This window comes from Benincasa hispida, chromosome 12 (assembly GCF_027475165.1).
Source record: "Benincasa hispida cultivar pf3 chromosome 12, pf3_genome.v1.1, whole genome shotgun sequence".
In the NCBI taxonomy this organism is placed as follows: domain Eukaryota; kingdom Viridiplantae; phylum Streptophyta; class Magnoliopsida; order Cucurbitales; family Cucurbitaceae; genus Benincasa; species Benincasa hispida.
The window spans coordinates 40,699,468-40,716,747 of record NC_143489.1 but is presented as its reverse complement, the minus strand read 5'-3'; the positions used below and the strand labels follow the sequence as shown (position 1 = coordinate 40,716,747).

Genomic DNA, 17,280 nt, shown 5'->3' with positions numbered 1-17,280 from the left:
GAGCTAAACAATCATCTATGCGTGAGTAAAACAGCTCCCGAGTATCTGATACTCAATGATCGTCTACCCCATCGTCTACACGACTCGACCAATGCTTGATCGTCTTCATCCTTCGATAAATAGCAACCCTTGCCATGGAGCTTCTTCACGAACAACTCACAGACTCAAACTACTTTGTATACAGACTCAATAGCAGTTAATAATGCCCAAAAAACGCAGAGGCCTTTACAATTAACTCGAAATGTAAAAGAATTTAACAAACTGAGGTTTCATCCCAGAAACTCCATTAATCCACACATCCACAAATGAATTAACACTTAAAATAGAGAGTAGACATGATGTTACCCACCGAGAATGTAAATGCAATTCTTTGCAGCAATGAATTTGGAATATCAGAAACCTGGCTCTGATACCAATTGAAGGAACTTTTATATAAGAGTACTTATGAGCAGAAGCGGATCTTTCCAAAAGCATTGTGACAGAATTTCCACAATTACATTCAAACAAATAGATATGCATTAAACTACTAAATTATCAGCATGCTTAGAGATAAATAAACAAAAGAACGAGTAAACTTACCAGTTGATCTCTTCACAACAGATTTCGCTCTCTCCACGAACGGACGCTCTCACTTTCGCTGGAACGATAAGCTATAGCTCAGCAACACCCGATCGTCTACCACGAACGGCTTCACACAAACAGTAGGAAGATGGGGATGACACCACCACTTGAAGTCCTTAGTATTCTCAAAATGAGAATCCAAAGAGTGGGCTCTATTCGGATTTGGTAGAGGGGGGAGGAAAACATATCGTATACAACGATCAAGCAAATGGGAGAAGGAAACGTCTATCGTATAGACAAGGTGCTTGATCATTTAGTAGAAGTACATGATCATGTAGGAAAAGCTAAGCGATCATCTATACGATCGTTTAGTAAAGCTCGGGCGCTAAGCGATCGTTTAAAAGAAACGCGCGCGGATGTAAACGATCGTCTAGTAAAAGATGAGTTATCATATAGGCTCTCAATTCAATAAGCGATGGGCATCAAATACACCGTGAGCTATTAACCGTGTTCTTTTTGATATATCTGCAAAATGAAAACAATTTTCATTTTATTATACAGTGACGAAAACTGAATGGAACTCCCCACTAACTCACGGTTATGGAGAAAACGGTGGCTAATTATCCCATAATTACTAAATTAATAAATAATAATTATAATCATATTATATTCATAACCTATAATTTGATATCATATATTAACCATAGTGTTTTCTTCTCTACTAATATAAATCATATTTATATCCAATTTCCTCCAAATTAATGTATCACATACATAAAGTCAATTATATCATATATAATTGAAGTCCCTCTTGTTAATTTGAACATTTCAAGTTGATCCAAAAACTGATTCCCAACTTGAATCCAAGTTACCAAGGGGACCTTATGGACCTACGGCTCAAAGCTTCAGCGATACGTGAATAGCTGACTAAACTCTTTAGCTACGAGATCCACCATTTATTAACTGTCAGGCATTCCACTAAAGACCGACAGTTGAACTCTTCTTACCACAGATATATTTCTATGTCCATCATAAATGACCAATCATTAGTATGATAACCTTCACAGAAGCTTGTAAGTATAGTTGAGCCAATTACCGTTTTGCCCCTATAGTTACATCTTACTTCTTAAGTACCACTGATCCCTCTAATGAACAATACAACATAGTCTAACTATAGTGGACACCTCTTGGGTCATGAGAAGGTGTGTGGCGCCACATCGTTCAAGCCCTGAGATCATCCCTTAAAGGAGCAATCTATCTACTTACCTCTGCTTTGGGGAAGGAGTGAATTCCATCTTATGTAGCTGAGTTCCCAGCTCCCAAATCAGACGAATCCCCAAAGTGGTAGGTTTGAGTCGGCGACCTGGCCATTCGCACCCATGCAAATCAAAGGACTACCCTCAATGGCAGGAGTTCCCAACTCACTCAGAATTGAGGTCATGTTACCTATGGTCATCTTAGTGAAGTGAAGTCTCTGTCATGAACGACGTTATATAACGAGACATTAACACTTCGTGGTCAGGTCTTATACAAACTCTTTGTATAAGACGCCCTCATTCGCACGTCCCCACATGAATGATCAGGATCAGACCATCTGTAGCAAGTCACAACACTTGTAACTTGTTCCACAAAGTGGGTCACATCTATAGCGTTACCAGGATAAGGTTTCCCTCCTATATCCATGTACTACAGACCACTTTGGTTATCACTTAAGACATGATCCACTTATATGTCACCATATACATGCTTAAGTTACATAATAACAACTAGAGATTTTAGTTTCTTGGTTTGTGGTAAAGTAAATAAAACATCCAATGTGCAAAGTCAAGTAGTGAAGAAAATATCATATATTATACATCGAAAGCGTTCTACAAAATGTGTTTAAAAACTACAGGATACGAGACTTTAGGGCATCATCCCCAACACATAGGATCCCCCACTCACATGTCTCCTACACGAATACGTTGGATCATTGCATTTGTATCAAACACAAAGTGGATCGCATCCATAGTGTCACCATGATAAGATACTCAGCCTTATCCATATACTATAGACCCTTTAGGTTGTATCTTGAATATTGGTCCCCGTATGTCTGCACATACAGTTCAAGACTCATACAACAGTCTAGGATGCTTTATTGGATTACGGTTATTTAGGCAAGATAAATACAAGATAAACAATAACTATTTATTGTAATAAACATTGATAACACTTTATTAATGATCGGTCAAATGTTACATTTACTATCTACGAGTTTTAGGACATCAAACCCAACATTATTTTCTTCATAAAAGGTTATAAGTGTTGAGAATGATGTCCTAAATTTCCTTGTAATCTCGTAGTTTGTAAACTCTGTATAAAAATATTGTTGTTAATAACAAGCATATACTCAATCCAACAAACTAAGATCTGACGTTATTTCTTTTAATTTAAACAAGTATGTAGAGACATACAAGTAGATAAGGTTTTAAATATTAACCTAAATAGTTTATAGTAGATGGATAAGGTTGGGTACCTTATCCTGGTGACACTACAGATATGGCCCGCTTTGTAGGTGTTACAAGTGTTGTAAAATGCTACAAATGGTCTGATCCTAATCATTCATGTGGAGACATGCAAGTAGAGGTATCCTATACAAATTATTTGTATAAGACCGGACCACGGAATGAGTAGTCTCTTTATATAATGCCGTTAATAATAGAGACTTACATTTCACTAGGATGACCATAGGTGACATGACCTGAATCCTGAGTTAGTTGTGACCTCCTACTCATGAAGGCAACCCTTTGATTTGTTTGGTTGTGAGTGTCCAGATTTCCAACTCAACAAAGCTACCATTTTGGGGATTCGTCTGATTGAGGAGATGGGAACTCAGCTACACAAGACGGAATTCACTCTTTACCCAATGTAGGGGCAAGTAAATAAATTTCTCCCTTAAGGGCTAATTTCAGGTCTTGAACATAGTGGCGACACCCTCTCTTGGCTCGAGAGAACTTATTCATAGTGGGACTATGACCTATTGTTCATTAGAGAAATCGGTGGTACTTAAGGAGTTAGATGTAACTACAGGGGCAAAACGGTATTTTGGCCCAACTATACTTACGAGTAATTTGTGAAGGGTCATCACATTGTTGATTAGTTATATCCAATGAACACAAAAATTTATCTGTAGTGCGAAAAGTGCAGTTGTCGCTCTTTAGTGGAGTGACTGACAGTTAACGAATGTTGGTAATTTAATTAAAGAGTTTAATTAATTATTCAGGTACCATTGGAGCTTTAATCTTAAGGTCCATAAGGTCCCCACTGTAGTTCAATAGGGATTTAATCTTTGGATTAATTTGAAGTGTTCAAACTAATGGAGGGAATTAATTATATATGATATAATTAATTATAATGTATTTGATACATTATGAGAGGAATTTGAATATGATTCAAATACCAATTATATGAATGAAATTCATGTAATTAAATATAAATATGATTTATATTGAAAGGAATAAAATATTTGGATATGATCCAAATATCATTTATATGAATGAGATTCATATAAGTGGATTTAATATAAATGTGATTTATATTAAATGTCATGTATAGTTAAGAGAGAATAAAATCTATAGTTTATATTGATTTGATGCAATATAAAACTATAGGCTATATGTTATATTTGATATAACATATAGTGCATATATAATAAAGTAGTTATTATATATTCTATTTTATTAATTTATTTGAAGTTAATAAAAGGGAAGGAGCTATAACTCCCTCCCCACATTCTCTCAAAGAAAACTAACAAGTGATAAAAGAAGTTGAGGGAATCATCTTCTTTAATCAATTCACAATTACAGAGAAGTTTTATCTGAAAGGGAAAGGTTCTCTAAAGAAAACTTCTCTCTCATCCTCTCCATCTCCTTCCCTCTTCCTAGGACTCAAGCAAAGCCCACAACTTCTACTTCAGTCTTTGAATCCCAAAAGACAATACAAAAGGTTCTCGCTTGGTAATGTCCGTATATGAAAGAGGAGATCCACGAAGAAGAAGTTTTGTTCGTGACTAGTACGAGGGATTACTTGAAGAAAGGTTCTTCAATAGGTTTCTTGAAACCTATTTTCCTTTATAAAAGCATGTTGTAATTTATGTTTTAAATGCATATCTATTTTTATATTTATTGTAAATTTTATATTCAATAATCAATGGAATTTGGACGATCCACTTCTGCTCAAGGATCTTCTCATGTGAGTTTCCTTCAATTGGTATCAGAGCCAGGTTGTTGGTTTCTGATTTCAAATTCCATTCTTGTATCAAATTCGTTTACAGTTCTAGTGGGTTTTATGATCTGCATTGCATTTATGTGATAAATGTTTGTGGATGAATTGTTGATGGATGTTTTGAGATAGAAGTCTCAGTTTTATGGCTTTCTGTTTAAATTTACAATGTCATTTGTAAAGGCTCTTGCATTTTTGGGCAATAATTTGCAATCGAATCTGTGTTTTATTAAGTTTTTTAGCCGCTTGTGAGGCTTCAGAAGAAGGGTTACAATGTGTTTCGATGGAGAAGATGAAACGGAGGATGCCGCATCGTGTATCTAGAGCTAAACGATTGTTTAGATTTTGTTATGCGATCATGTGGAGTTTGCTACAAGATTGTGTAGCATTTGCTAATGAATCGCATAACTAATGCTACGCAATCGTGTAGATTTGCTACACAATCGTGTTGCGTTGCCTGCATGATCGCGTAGGCGCTAGCTTGGTAGATGATCGTGCGGTATATGATACTCGACGCATCCTTGTATGCTAAACGATCATGTAGACTATCATGCTCATCGCATAGTCATTAGCTACACGATCCCGCACTATATGATACTCAATGCATGGTTGTCTACTAAACGATCATGTAGACTATCATGCTCATCGCATAGTCATTAGCTACACGATCGCATAGTATGTGATACTCGATGCATGTATGTTTACTACACGATCGCATAGACTTTCATGTTCATCACAGAGTCATAAGCTACGCGATCGCATATAAACGGTTATCTATACTCGACGCCTCGTTGCTCGACAATCAGGCGTTTGCTACACGATCAGCTACAAGAGTTCTTTGTGGAGCGGTTCAAGACCCGGTTCACTTGTTCCGAACCGGTGGACTCTATTTGTAATAGTTAGCCTTTTAATTTCCATTTTAGAGATGTTCTATCCTGGTCCATCAACTTTAATATTAATATACATGTGATGTATGTTTTTATTATATATCATAATGTATAGCATATAGTTTTAAAATCCACCATATGTTATGCATTTATTTCATGCATCATTTTATATTATAAGTGTTACAATATACTTGTATGCATAATTTAAATTATATAAAGCATGCTCATGCATCATATAATATAAGAGTTATAGTATATGTATGCATGCATTATAGCATATCCATGTATCATTTATATTATAAGGGTTATAATATAAGGTTGAATGGTTGTATGGAATGTATGCTATAGCATGGTTCATTACTTAGTTATATAATTGTTATATATTAGTAATGAATGAACATTGCATGATGCATGACATTACTTTAGGTAATCTTATAAGCGTTATAATTTTATAAAGTATGTTAATGCTTGCAATGTTGGTTTTAATTTGTCTCATTTACTTTATAAGAGTTATAAATAAATTAAATTAGAAATTAAAACCAATAACCAAGAGTTGCATGCAAACTTAGGTAAAATCATTTTTTAAAATAGTTTTAAAATATGATTGAGATAGACCTAAGTTCACAAATTTCTAATGAGATTAGAAATTAGATTAATCTTTTAAATTGGTTTAATAGGATTAAATTGATTCCAATAAAAGATTAAATTTGTAGCATATATATTTATAAGGGACCTTTTATCTAAGGTGGATTCTGACTAGGCTAGGGTATTTAAGCTAATAGAAACGGAGCACCCCTACCTAGGAACCTACCTGAAAAGGTGAATTAGATAGATTTGCTACAAGCATGCAATTGTTGATTAATATTTGTTAAAGTGTTTAATGAATGTGAATAAAAAAAAAAAATAACTTTCCAAAGTAAGTGTTACTTTTGGGCAAACTTAAACAATCACTTAGTAAAAATAATTAGCCGTATTTTTCCTAAGTAAATTAAAACCTAGGTTGTTAAAATACTCAATGGGAGGAAAAGATGTACATGATATGTCATTTTTCACTCACATTTCTCCTTTAATATCCACACCATGAGACTAATACTTGGCCTTGAGGCGCACTGGGAGCGTCCCCCTTCGGATGGTGTTTGCATGGGTCAATATCAAGGTGAATGGAGAGAATATTTATAGTAAGTGAGAGAGGGATGTGTGTCAACATGTCCTACAGTCTCTTTCATTGATTTATACCGTGAGACATTCTTGCGCGGCCTCGAAATGCCCTGGGAGCATTGCTAGGAATGTCCTAGAACTCGTAGTTCGTGTTAAACATTCTATTTATCATAAAATATTGAGTATTTTATTTAAATAAAGTTGCTAATTTTGCACTCTATTACGAAAATCCAATAAACATATCCATGGCTATAGTATGAATACTTTAGCTTTACGTAGTGACATAAACAAGATCAAGTTAATAGTATATAGCCTAAATGGTCTAATAAGTGTATGGATGAAATTGGGTATCTCATCCTGGTAATACTATGGGATGCAGTCCATTTTGTATAGGTAATAAAAATGATATGATCCACAAATCATTCATGTAAAGACATGTGAGTGAGAGCATCATATGCAATGAGTTTGCATGTAGACTAGACCACGAAATAGTCACTTTTCTTTATAACGACCATTTACTATTAAAACTGACTATTTCATATTTAAGTAACCTAGGATAACTCAATCTTAATCCTGAGCTAGCTATGAACTCCTGTTTATTCGGGATTATCCTTTGATCTGCATGGGTGAGAGTAGTCCAACAGCACTGCTCAATAAGCCTTTCATTTTGGGGATAAGACCAGATGAATAGCTGGGAACATAACCCTGCAAGATGGAATTCACTCCTACCCATTTTAGGGTTAGCAGATAGGTTGTTCTCTCAAGTGTTGATTCCAGGTCTTGAACAATCGGGGCCCTACCTTCTCATGGTAAAGAAAGGACATGATTCATAAGTAGTGTTATGAATCAAAATGTTCATTAGAGGGTCGGTGGGAACTTAAGGAACAAGATGTATTTGCAGGGGTGAAACGGTAATTTTGACCCAGCTATAAATACGAACAACCTGTGAAGAATTGACTTACTGATTATGGTTTATATGGACAGAAATACATCTACAGTGAGGAGAGTGCAACTATCGAGCTATAATGGTGTGTCTTGATAGTTAACAAATAGTAATTAATTCAATTAAAGAGTTTTAACAAATTAATTACAGATCGCTGGAGCTCATGAACTATAGGTTCATTAGGTCTCTCTACTAGCTCATTAAATTGGAATAACAAATTGAGTATTAATGTATGAATTTTAGGGTTTTCAATTGATTGTATATGATACAATTATAAATGTTTACTTTAATTAAAATTATACAAAGTTGGAAAATAAATTAATATTTAAATTATGATTTAAATATAAAATTGATTTATTGGTGATATTGTATTAATTTAATATTTAGATATTAAATTAATATTTAAATTAAAAATTAATTTTATCTAATTAATTATTTTGAATTAATTTTATAAAACTAATTTAAAATAAAAGATGTTTTTTGAAAACATTCTTAGTTAGTGGATTTTTTCCTTTTTTTTGGGAAAAATCCACTAACCATATTTATTGGAGAATCACCAAATTCCATTGCTAATCTTTAAGCTGGAGCTGCCAAACATGCAACCTGATACATTTGCATGGTTTTTACCTATATATTGAAGCTCCATGCATGAAGACTAACGAGAGATAAAAAGAAAATTTCTGAATTGAGAACTCGGCTCTCGTTCCTCATCAATTCAACTTGTTCAAGTGTTTCCACCACACATTCTAGCTTAAGCATAATAGAGAAGATCTCGGTGGTAGTCCTCTCGATGATTCAAGCTTTATCTTGGTGTTTTTTAGCTGTTTTGTGGAGGAACCTCTAAAGGTAATATGTGTTACAAACCCTCTTTTGAATATCATATGTACAACATGTCTAAAACTTAAATTAAACGTAGTTTAAGTGCTTATTGATTTTGTAGTCTTCCGCTACATGATATATCATTCCTTCAAGGGTCCCCTTTCGAATGGTTTGTGCAGTTGGTCAATATCAAAGCGAACTCCAGAAATGGATAGGGTCACTTTAGTTTTTGCCCCAATCGGTTTTTCCCTTTCAGTTGGCTCATTGGGGCGGAACTCTAGGATCTAAAATGAAGGGTCACTTATGAGAAATTATTCAGCAAGTTAATGATTTATTGACCAAATAAATGATGACTGGTCCTTATAGGAATAAGAGTTATTCTAGTGAAATAATTAGTTGAGAGTGTCTCAATTCAGTGAAGGGAGAAAATGACTACCCTTTGGTGCCTTTTGTCCTAAATCACTTAAGCGTCATTGCAAAATTAGATGTTTAATGGGGTTCATTTAGATTTTGCTAAAACTTGTTGGATTTTTTAAGAGTTATGCTAAAATCTAATGTAGATCAATATGTTTGTTTTTCAGCAAAATGTCAAATAGTGATTTTCCGTTAGTTGCCTTTTCAAGTTTGACCGGTTTTAATTACATGACGTGGAAAGAATCCATTAAAACCTTTTTCGTGGTAGACAACCTCGAAGTTGTCATGAATGAGGATTTTCCTCAAGTCCCAACCCCTGATGCACCATGAAATGTTCGTAATGCATATGAGGTGTGGATGAAGGCTAATTCGAAGGCCCGAGTTCACATTTTGGCAAGCATACCTAATGCATTGGCCAAAAGGTTTGAGAACATGGTCATTGCACATGAGATCATGGAATCAATGTGAGAATTGTTTGAACGAAAGTCTCATTATTCAAGCAAAATGGGATTGATGATAATAAAACCAGTAGTGCCAGTTCCCAAAATAATCTCCAGTCCATATTGAATATCAAGAGACTAACAGAGAAAGCAATCGTTACTAACTCTGATGAAGTTCATCAACGAGGATTGTCCTCTAAAATGAAACTTGGAGTTTATGATATGGGTTCTGGTACTGATCCCACTACTCTCCAGAAAAGGAAGAAGTCCAAAGACAATAAATATGATTTATTTGTCTTGGAGACGTGCTTAGTAGAGAATGATGATTCTGCTTGGATAATTGATTCAGGGCCTACTAACCACGTGTGTTCTTCCCATCAAGGATTTAGTTCCTGGAAATAACTGGAAGCTGGAGAGATGACTCTTAGAGTCGATACTGGTGAGGCCGTTTCAGTTGTTACTATAGTCATGCTTAAGTTTTTTTGGACAAGAAAAGATATCTGTTATTGGATAACGTATATGTAGTTCCTCATATCAAGAGAAACCTAATTTTTGTTTCCTGTCTACTTGAACAAAATTATTCCATTTTCTTATCTGAGAACAAAGTATTTATTTTTTAAGAATGGAATGGAGTTAGGTTTTGGTTCAATAAAAAATAACTTGTATGTACTAAGCCCATTAGTCATAAAAGTTATGCTCAATACTAAAATGTTCAAAACAACAACAACTGTAAAAAGACAAAAAATTTCTCATAAAGAAAATGCCTATCTTTGGCATCTAAGGTTAGGTTACAACAATCTCAATAGGATTGAGAAGTTATTGAAAAGTGGACTTCTAAATGGTTTATAAAGAAACTCTTTACCAGTATGTGAATCATGCCTTGAAGGCAAAATGACCAAGCGGCCTTTTATTGGAAAAGGTTATAAAGCCAAGGAAACCTTGGAGTTTATACATTCAGACCTCTATGGTCCAATGAATGTAAGAGCACGAGGTAGGTATGAATATTTTATCTCTTTCATAGATGATTATTCTAGATTTGGGTATCTATACCTAATGCAACATAAGTCTGAAGCTTTTGAAGTTCAAGGAGTACAAGACTGAAGTTGAAAACTTGTTAGGTAAGAAGATAAAAACACTATGATCTGATCGTGGTGGAAAGTATATGGACTTAAGATTCCAGAACTATATGATAGAACATGGAATCATGTCCCAACTCTTAGCCTCAGGTACACCTCAGCAGAATGGTATATCAGAAAGGAGAAACAGAACTCTGTTAGACATAGTTCGGTCTATGATGAGTTATGCTCATCTTCTAGACTCGTTTTGGGGATATGCAATGGAGGCTACGGTTCATATTTTGATCAACATTCCCTCAAAGAGTGTTTATGAAACATCTTTTGAGTTATATAGAGGTTGTAAAGGTAGTTTGCACCAGTTTAGGATTTGGGGATGTCCAGCCCATGTGCTTATGGTAAACCCCAAAAAGTTGGAACCTCGTTCAAAAGTGTGCCTATTTGTAGGTTATCATAAGGAAACGAGAGGTGGATACTTCTATGATCCAAGTGATAATAAAGTGTTTGTATCAACAAATATTACCTTCTTTGAAGAAGACCACATGTGGATTATAAATCACAAAGAGTGCAACTATCGATCTTTAGTGGAATGACCAACAGTTAACGGATGGTGGATCTCGTGACTAAAGAGTTTAGCCAGTTATTCACATACCGTTGGAGTTTCAAGCTACATTTCCATAAGGTCCTCTTGGTAGCTCAATAGGTTCAAGTTGAGAATCAAATTTTGGTTAGTTTTAAGTGTTCAAATTAACAAGAGGAAATTTGATTATGTATGATATAATTAAATTGATTCAATTATAAGTGTTATAATTAATATGATGTATTTGATACATTATTAATTGGAGGAATTATTATAAATATGATTTAGATTAAATACCATAAAATAGAAAAAAGAACAATAGTTTATATGTTTCATATGATGAAATATTAAAACCATATGTTATAAATATAATATGATAAGTTGGTTATTATATTTAGTTATAATATATTAATTATATAATAATTAATTATTATTTTTTTTAATAACCGACTTGAGTGGGAGGTTATGCACAGTTATGGAAACTGTGAGATAAAAAGAAAAATGGTTTTCCAAAATTATGAAGTTGATGATTCATTAAATCGGTCTCACAAAAAGAAAGACTATCGAGTAAAAGAGTCTTACTAAACGATAGCATCTCACAGACTAAACGATTGAGTACCGGATTTACTATACAATAGTTACTCGTTCCTATACGATCGAGTGGCAAGTCTATATGATAGACTTCTTCTTACAAGTCTATACGATAGACTTCTTCCTTCTCCCACTTACTCGATCTTCTATTCAATCGTTTACCTCCTTCATTCCTCTATCCAAAATCACACAGATCCCACAACTCCTGGATTCTCACACTAAGAATACCAAGGTAACTCTTGTGGTGGTGTTCTTGTTTCCGTTCGAGGGTTGAGGATCGAGTTACACTCGATAGTGATCGAGGATTTTTCAGTAACATAAGGTATATTGATAATGTTTCAAGTAATATTGACATACATATTAGAACGTTGGGGAATATTGATACCAAATAAACAGTTGAATATATTACATTGAAAAAATAATAATAATAAAAAAAGAATATATATCATATGATATTAAAAATCAAACAAGAGTATGTATCACATAATATTAAAAATCAAAGAAGCTGTGAAAATGGAAAATAAAATAATACATTTTCTCTATCCAATTGAAAAAAAAAAGAAAGAAAATTACAATAAATGTATTTTTTTCTCCCCAATTGAAAATGGAAAAAATTCATTTTCTCTCCCGATCATGAAGGTAGTTTTGTAAATAAGGAAATATATATAAAAATTAGATATAAATAAATGAAAAAAAAGTATAATGGTTCAAAATTAATACTAAAAATCATCTTTGAAAATATATAAATTTTAAGATATTTATGAAATATAAAATTCTTTAGGTCTTCAAAGTAGAAACGGTATATAATAACCTTTCCAGAAAAAAAAAAAAAAAAAAAAAAAAAAAAAAAAAAAAAAAACTGATTTAAGTATTAATATTTGAACATCACCAAACCTAAGCCTCAACCTAAACCCAAAGTCGTTTCATTTCAACTTCCAATCCGATAACGACTCTTATATCACTTTAATAACTGCCCCTGCCCCACACTCATAATTTTACAAATTTGCCCTCACCCCAAGAAAATTCAACCGTCAAAAACATAACCTATACTCTATTCTATTTTCCTCTTATTTAATTAATTTAATATTTTAAAAAAGGAAGTTAATTCATTAATAAAATTAAATAACATAAACGTTTTCTCTCTCTCTCTCTCTCTCTTTTTGCTAACTGTTGCTTAAAGCCACGCTCTCCTCTTCTCTTCCTCTTAAATCTCTCTCTCATCTCTCAACTCACCACTCCTTCCTCGTCATGGATTATTGCTCTTCTCCCTCCGGCAACCACCACCGCGCCGCCGCCTCCGCTTCCTCTCCCGACGCCGCCGTCCAGAAGGCTCTCCTCCTCGTTCAATCCGACTCTCTCGATTCCAAGTTCCTAGGCGCCTGTGAAATTCGCCGACTCACCAAAACCTCCCAACGCTGCCGCCGTCACCTCTCTCAATCAATCCCTCATCTCGTTTCCATGCTCCACCGACATCACTCCCCTGAATCCCACCTTGAGGCCGCCCTTCTTGCTCTTCTCAACCTTGCCGTCAAAGATGAAAAGTAATTCCCTCTTAGATCTCTTTGCCTTCTATAATTTCTTTTCATGTTTTCTGAAATTTGGGTTAACTTGCCTCCTTGCGCTTAGTTTAATTAATTTGTTGAATTAGTTATGCTTTCTGATTTTTTTCATCAAATCAGCGATACCCCATGAGGTTTTGTGGTTAATTATATTTCTTACTGGAGAATATGCGAATGAAATGTAAAAGGTAGAGGAGGGAGGAGGAGGAGGAAGAAAGGAGAAAGAAAATCTATCTCAAAATAAATTTAAATGTGTTGGTTGGCCAATTAGATGGAGATAATTTTTATTGGATTCCCTTTAGAGAATGATTTTCTATATTGACTATGTTTTTTAAATTGATAAAGATTTTGCTAGTTTCAGTATTTGTGTTTGTCCTGTTGAGCTTCGTTTATTCTATTGCTAATTATATTGTTGTTATCTTGTGGCTTTAGTTGTTGGAGGCTTTCCCCTCTTTTTTTTATTTTTGTAATGTGGTTGGCATGGCACGCGGTGGTTGGGGTCTTTGATTACCCAATTTTGGTTACAGAAGAAATGAAGAATGTGTTTATTTTGTCTGTTTTCTTTTTGAAATAAAATCTTCCAGATATTGTCTTTGATATGCTGTTATTACTATAGTATAGATGATATTTGCCTTAGTGACTACTTTCTGATGTGGGATGATCTGTTTTTGAGTGATTCGAAGAAACAGTTTTTGAAAGGTTTTGTAAACAAATATTGAACGTATAGATTTGATCATTCTAAATAGAAACATGGTTTTCCTTTAAACTGGTCTGTTACTCTGTTGATTTTCATAATCTCCTCAGCTCTTTCATTAGCTTGCTTATCCATTACAGGATCCTCCCCTCCCCATTTGCAATTGGCTCCTCCTTTGATATATGTGGCCGGACACACACATAGCTTACTTTATCTTGCAGATGTGCTATTTTAAGCTCACCCCTGTTCTTTCTTTGTTCCTTACACATGCTATTCACATTCTCATGTGCCCTGTCTTGTTCCTTCTAGCACATGGAATATATTGGTGGCCTTGAGTCCCCATCACAGTTTTGAAATTTTTCCTAGAAAATTTTGGTCTACTTTCAGTTTGTGGAGCTTCTGTACAAATCAAATTTTAAACTGTTTCAGTCCTATGAATGATACTGTTTGCTGAAGTAAGAATATGATTACCTATAGTGCTTAGGGGCTTTTTTGTGTTAGGTAATGTAATGAAATTTGATTTTGTTAATTTTGTGACATCTGTTTCTTTAGTTTGTTGGTGGTAGGTTTCTGGTAACTGATTCCATGTGTAACACTGACTTTAGTTCCAAGCCTTCATATATTAAGTAATTGTAATATGTCTACAGGAATAAGATCAAGATTGTAGGAGCTGGTGCCTTGGGACCAATAATTGGTTTTCTGCAGTCAGAGAGTTTGATCCTACAGGAGAATGCAACTGCTTCTTTACTCACTCTATCTGCCTCTACTGTCAATAAGCCATTAATAAGTGCTGCTGGTGCCATTCCCCTTCTTGTGGAGATTCTTAGATGTGGAAGCCCACAAGCAAAGGCAGATGCTGTAATGGCCCTTTCCAATCTTTCAACACTTCCACATAATCTTAGCATCATTCTAGATTCAAAGCCAGTCCCGTCAATAGTTAGTCTATTGAAAACTTGTAAAAAATCTTCAAAAACTGCTGAAAAATGCTGCTCACTGATTGAATCCTTAGTTGGTTTTGATGAAGGCAGAATAGCATTGACATCTGAAGAAGGTGGAGTTCTTGCTGTTGTCGAAGTGCTTGAGAATGGCTCTCTTCAAAGTCGTGATCATGCTGTTGGTGCACTATTGACGATGTGTGAGAGCGACCGGTGTAAATACAGAGAACCTATCTTAGGAGAAGGGGTAATCCCTGGCCTTCTTGAACTCACTGTCCAAGGAACACCTAAATCTCAGTCAAAAGCTAAAACCCTCCTAAGGCTATTAAGAGACTCTCCATATCCAAGATCTGAGCTTCAACCCGATACAATTGAGAACATTGTTTGTAACATTATCTCTCAGATTGATGGAGATGACGATCAATCTAGTAAAGCAAAGAAGATGCTGGCAGAGATGGTGCAAGTAAGTATGGAGCAAAGCTTGAGGCATTTACAACGAAGAGCTCTGGTATGCACACCTACTGATATGCCTATTAATACATGCACCTCTGAAGTTTCTTCAAAGTAACAAAATTTGGACTCATGCTTTGTCTATGGAGTTTGTAAGATAAACTTCTATAGTTATTACTGTTAGAGAACAGGAAATGAAAATAAGATAATAGGAAAACAAGCCAGTCCAGGCAGGTAGTGGGAGTGTCGGGAGACTGGTAAAATGTCAATAAAACAGGGAATGGGATCTGTATGAGGTTGAAATCATAGTTCTTTTTTTTCCTTTTTGCTTGTTCTGTAAATGTACTGTTGTATTACATTATAGAAATAGTGAAGTTTAAAAGTGTTCATTTCTCTTCTGATTGTGAAGTGTCCCTCTCTTAAAGTACAGAAATACTGAGTGATACACTGTAGAAACTAGTTCCTTCTCTCATGGGGATTGTGGGTTTGAATTCTCATTTCTTTAATGTTTATGAATTATGAGAAGGTACTAGCTTCACGTGCATGCACATAGCATAAAGCCAAAGTACTTAATGATCACAAGGCAAAAGAAAGGAAATGAAGAAAGAAGGATGAGGAAACTAGGAATAGGTTCTTTCCTTGGGTTACAAGTGATTTTTGTGCAACTCTTGCCTTGGATCCCTTTTCTATCCAAATCTTGTTTGAAGGAGAAAGGAAATGAATCTTCATCCTAACTTATCATAATTATACACATGCACACACGTGTCGAAAAGTAAAAGGTAGATCCCATTTTTTTAACCTTATTTACATAAAGCTAAAATGCTTGGTGAAGGACCATTTAGTCCTTAGTTTGATTTTCAGTATACTATTTACGAGAAATATAGTGCCTTGATCACCTCAAAGTTCAAACTATGCTCGTATCAATGAAAAAGGCCCAAAGTGCTTTCACTTAAAAATTAATATTTTATCCCCTGCCTTGGGATTTGCAAACATTTCAAATCCGTTCTAATTGTAAATGAACTCACACGTTCGGATGCAAAAGAAAATGAAGGAATTTGAAATCAGCTATAATTGATTTCAAATCTTGTTTATACTTAAATAATTTTCTATTCTAATCTGGTCGGATTTCAAAGTCTAAAATTTTTGTTTACAATTTTATACATTTCAACCTGTTGTGACTGGGTTAGGCAGGAATTTTGAGCCGCGAGGCAACAGCTACGTGTTCAACTTTTAATAAGTAACCATACCTAAAAACCCTCTGCCAGCGGCGACCTGAAATTGGTGTAGCCATGAAGGGTATTTTTAAAGAAAAATAAACTATAATTGACCTTTTTGTAAACTTGATAATACATTTAATTTCTAATATATAACAATTAAATTTGTAATTACTAATAAAATTTCAAACAAATTATAACTAAAACTAATATAAGGGTAAACGAAAAAAGTTTACTAAACTTTTCGGTAAATATCCAAATAAGAAATTTTTGGTAGCTAGCCTAAATTCTGTTTTATGTTTTTTAGATTAAATGAATATGTGTTTGGTTACCTTCTTGATTTTGTTTGCAGAATTATATTAAAAATGATAAAAACAATAATAATTATACTATTTCATGCTCAATTATTTTAGTTAAATTTAAAATATATAATATGATATTACAAAATAATAATTACACAAAAATTTTAACATAAAACAAGTTTAGAAATTAATTAGTAATAGTTTATGAAAATTTATTTAAATTTGAACTTAATTTTTGAATCGGCTACTAAATACATATCTGAAAAAATGAAATACAAAAATGTTTTTATTTAATCCATTGTTTTCAAATTTCTGTTTTCAGATTTCCTACCAAACAAATCCTTAATTACATTTCAGTCATTTCAAATCAATTTAGTTCCAAAAACAAATAAAAATTTAA

General features: G+C 34.1%; 1 protein-coding gene across 1 annotated transcript; it reads left to right on the top strand.

Annotated features, from left to right (window-relative positions):
* Positions 1 to 12,826: 12,826 nt before the first annotated feature.
* Positions 12,827 to 15,758, top strand: LOC120068595 (ARM repeat superfamily protein). The gene is made up of 2 exons (XM_039020415.2): positions 12,827 to 13,267; positions 14,627 to 15,758. Exons 1-2 carry the CDS (start codon positions 12,975 to 12,977, stop codon positions 15,480 to 15,482), a joined length of 1,149 nt encoding a protein of 382 aa, XP_038876343.1. The 5' UTR covers positions 12,827 to 12,974; the 3' UTR covers positions 15,483 to 15,758.
* The last annotated feature ends 1,522 nt before the right edge of the window (positions 15,759 to 17,280 follow it).

Coding starts and splice junctions, on each gene's coding strand:
- LOC120068595 (XM_039020415.2), top strand. CDS start 12,975: ATGGATTATTGCTCTTCTCCCTCCGGCAACCACCACCGCGCCGCCGCC. Junction 13,268..14,626: donor CTTGCCGTCAAAGATGAAAA/GTAATTCCCTCT, acceptor ATATGTCTACAG/GAATAAGATCAAGATTGTAG.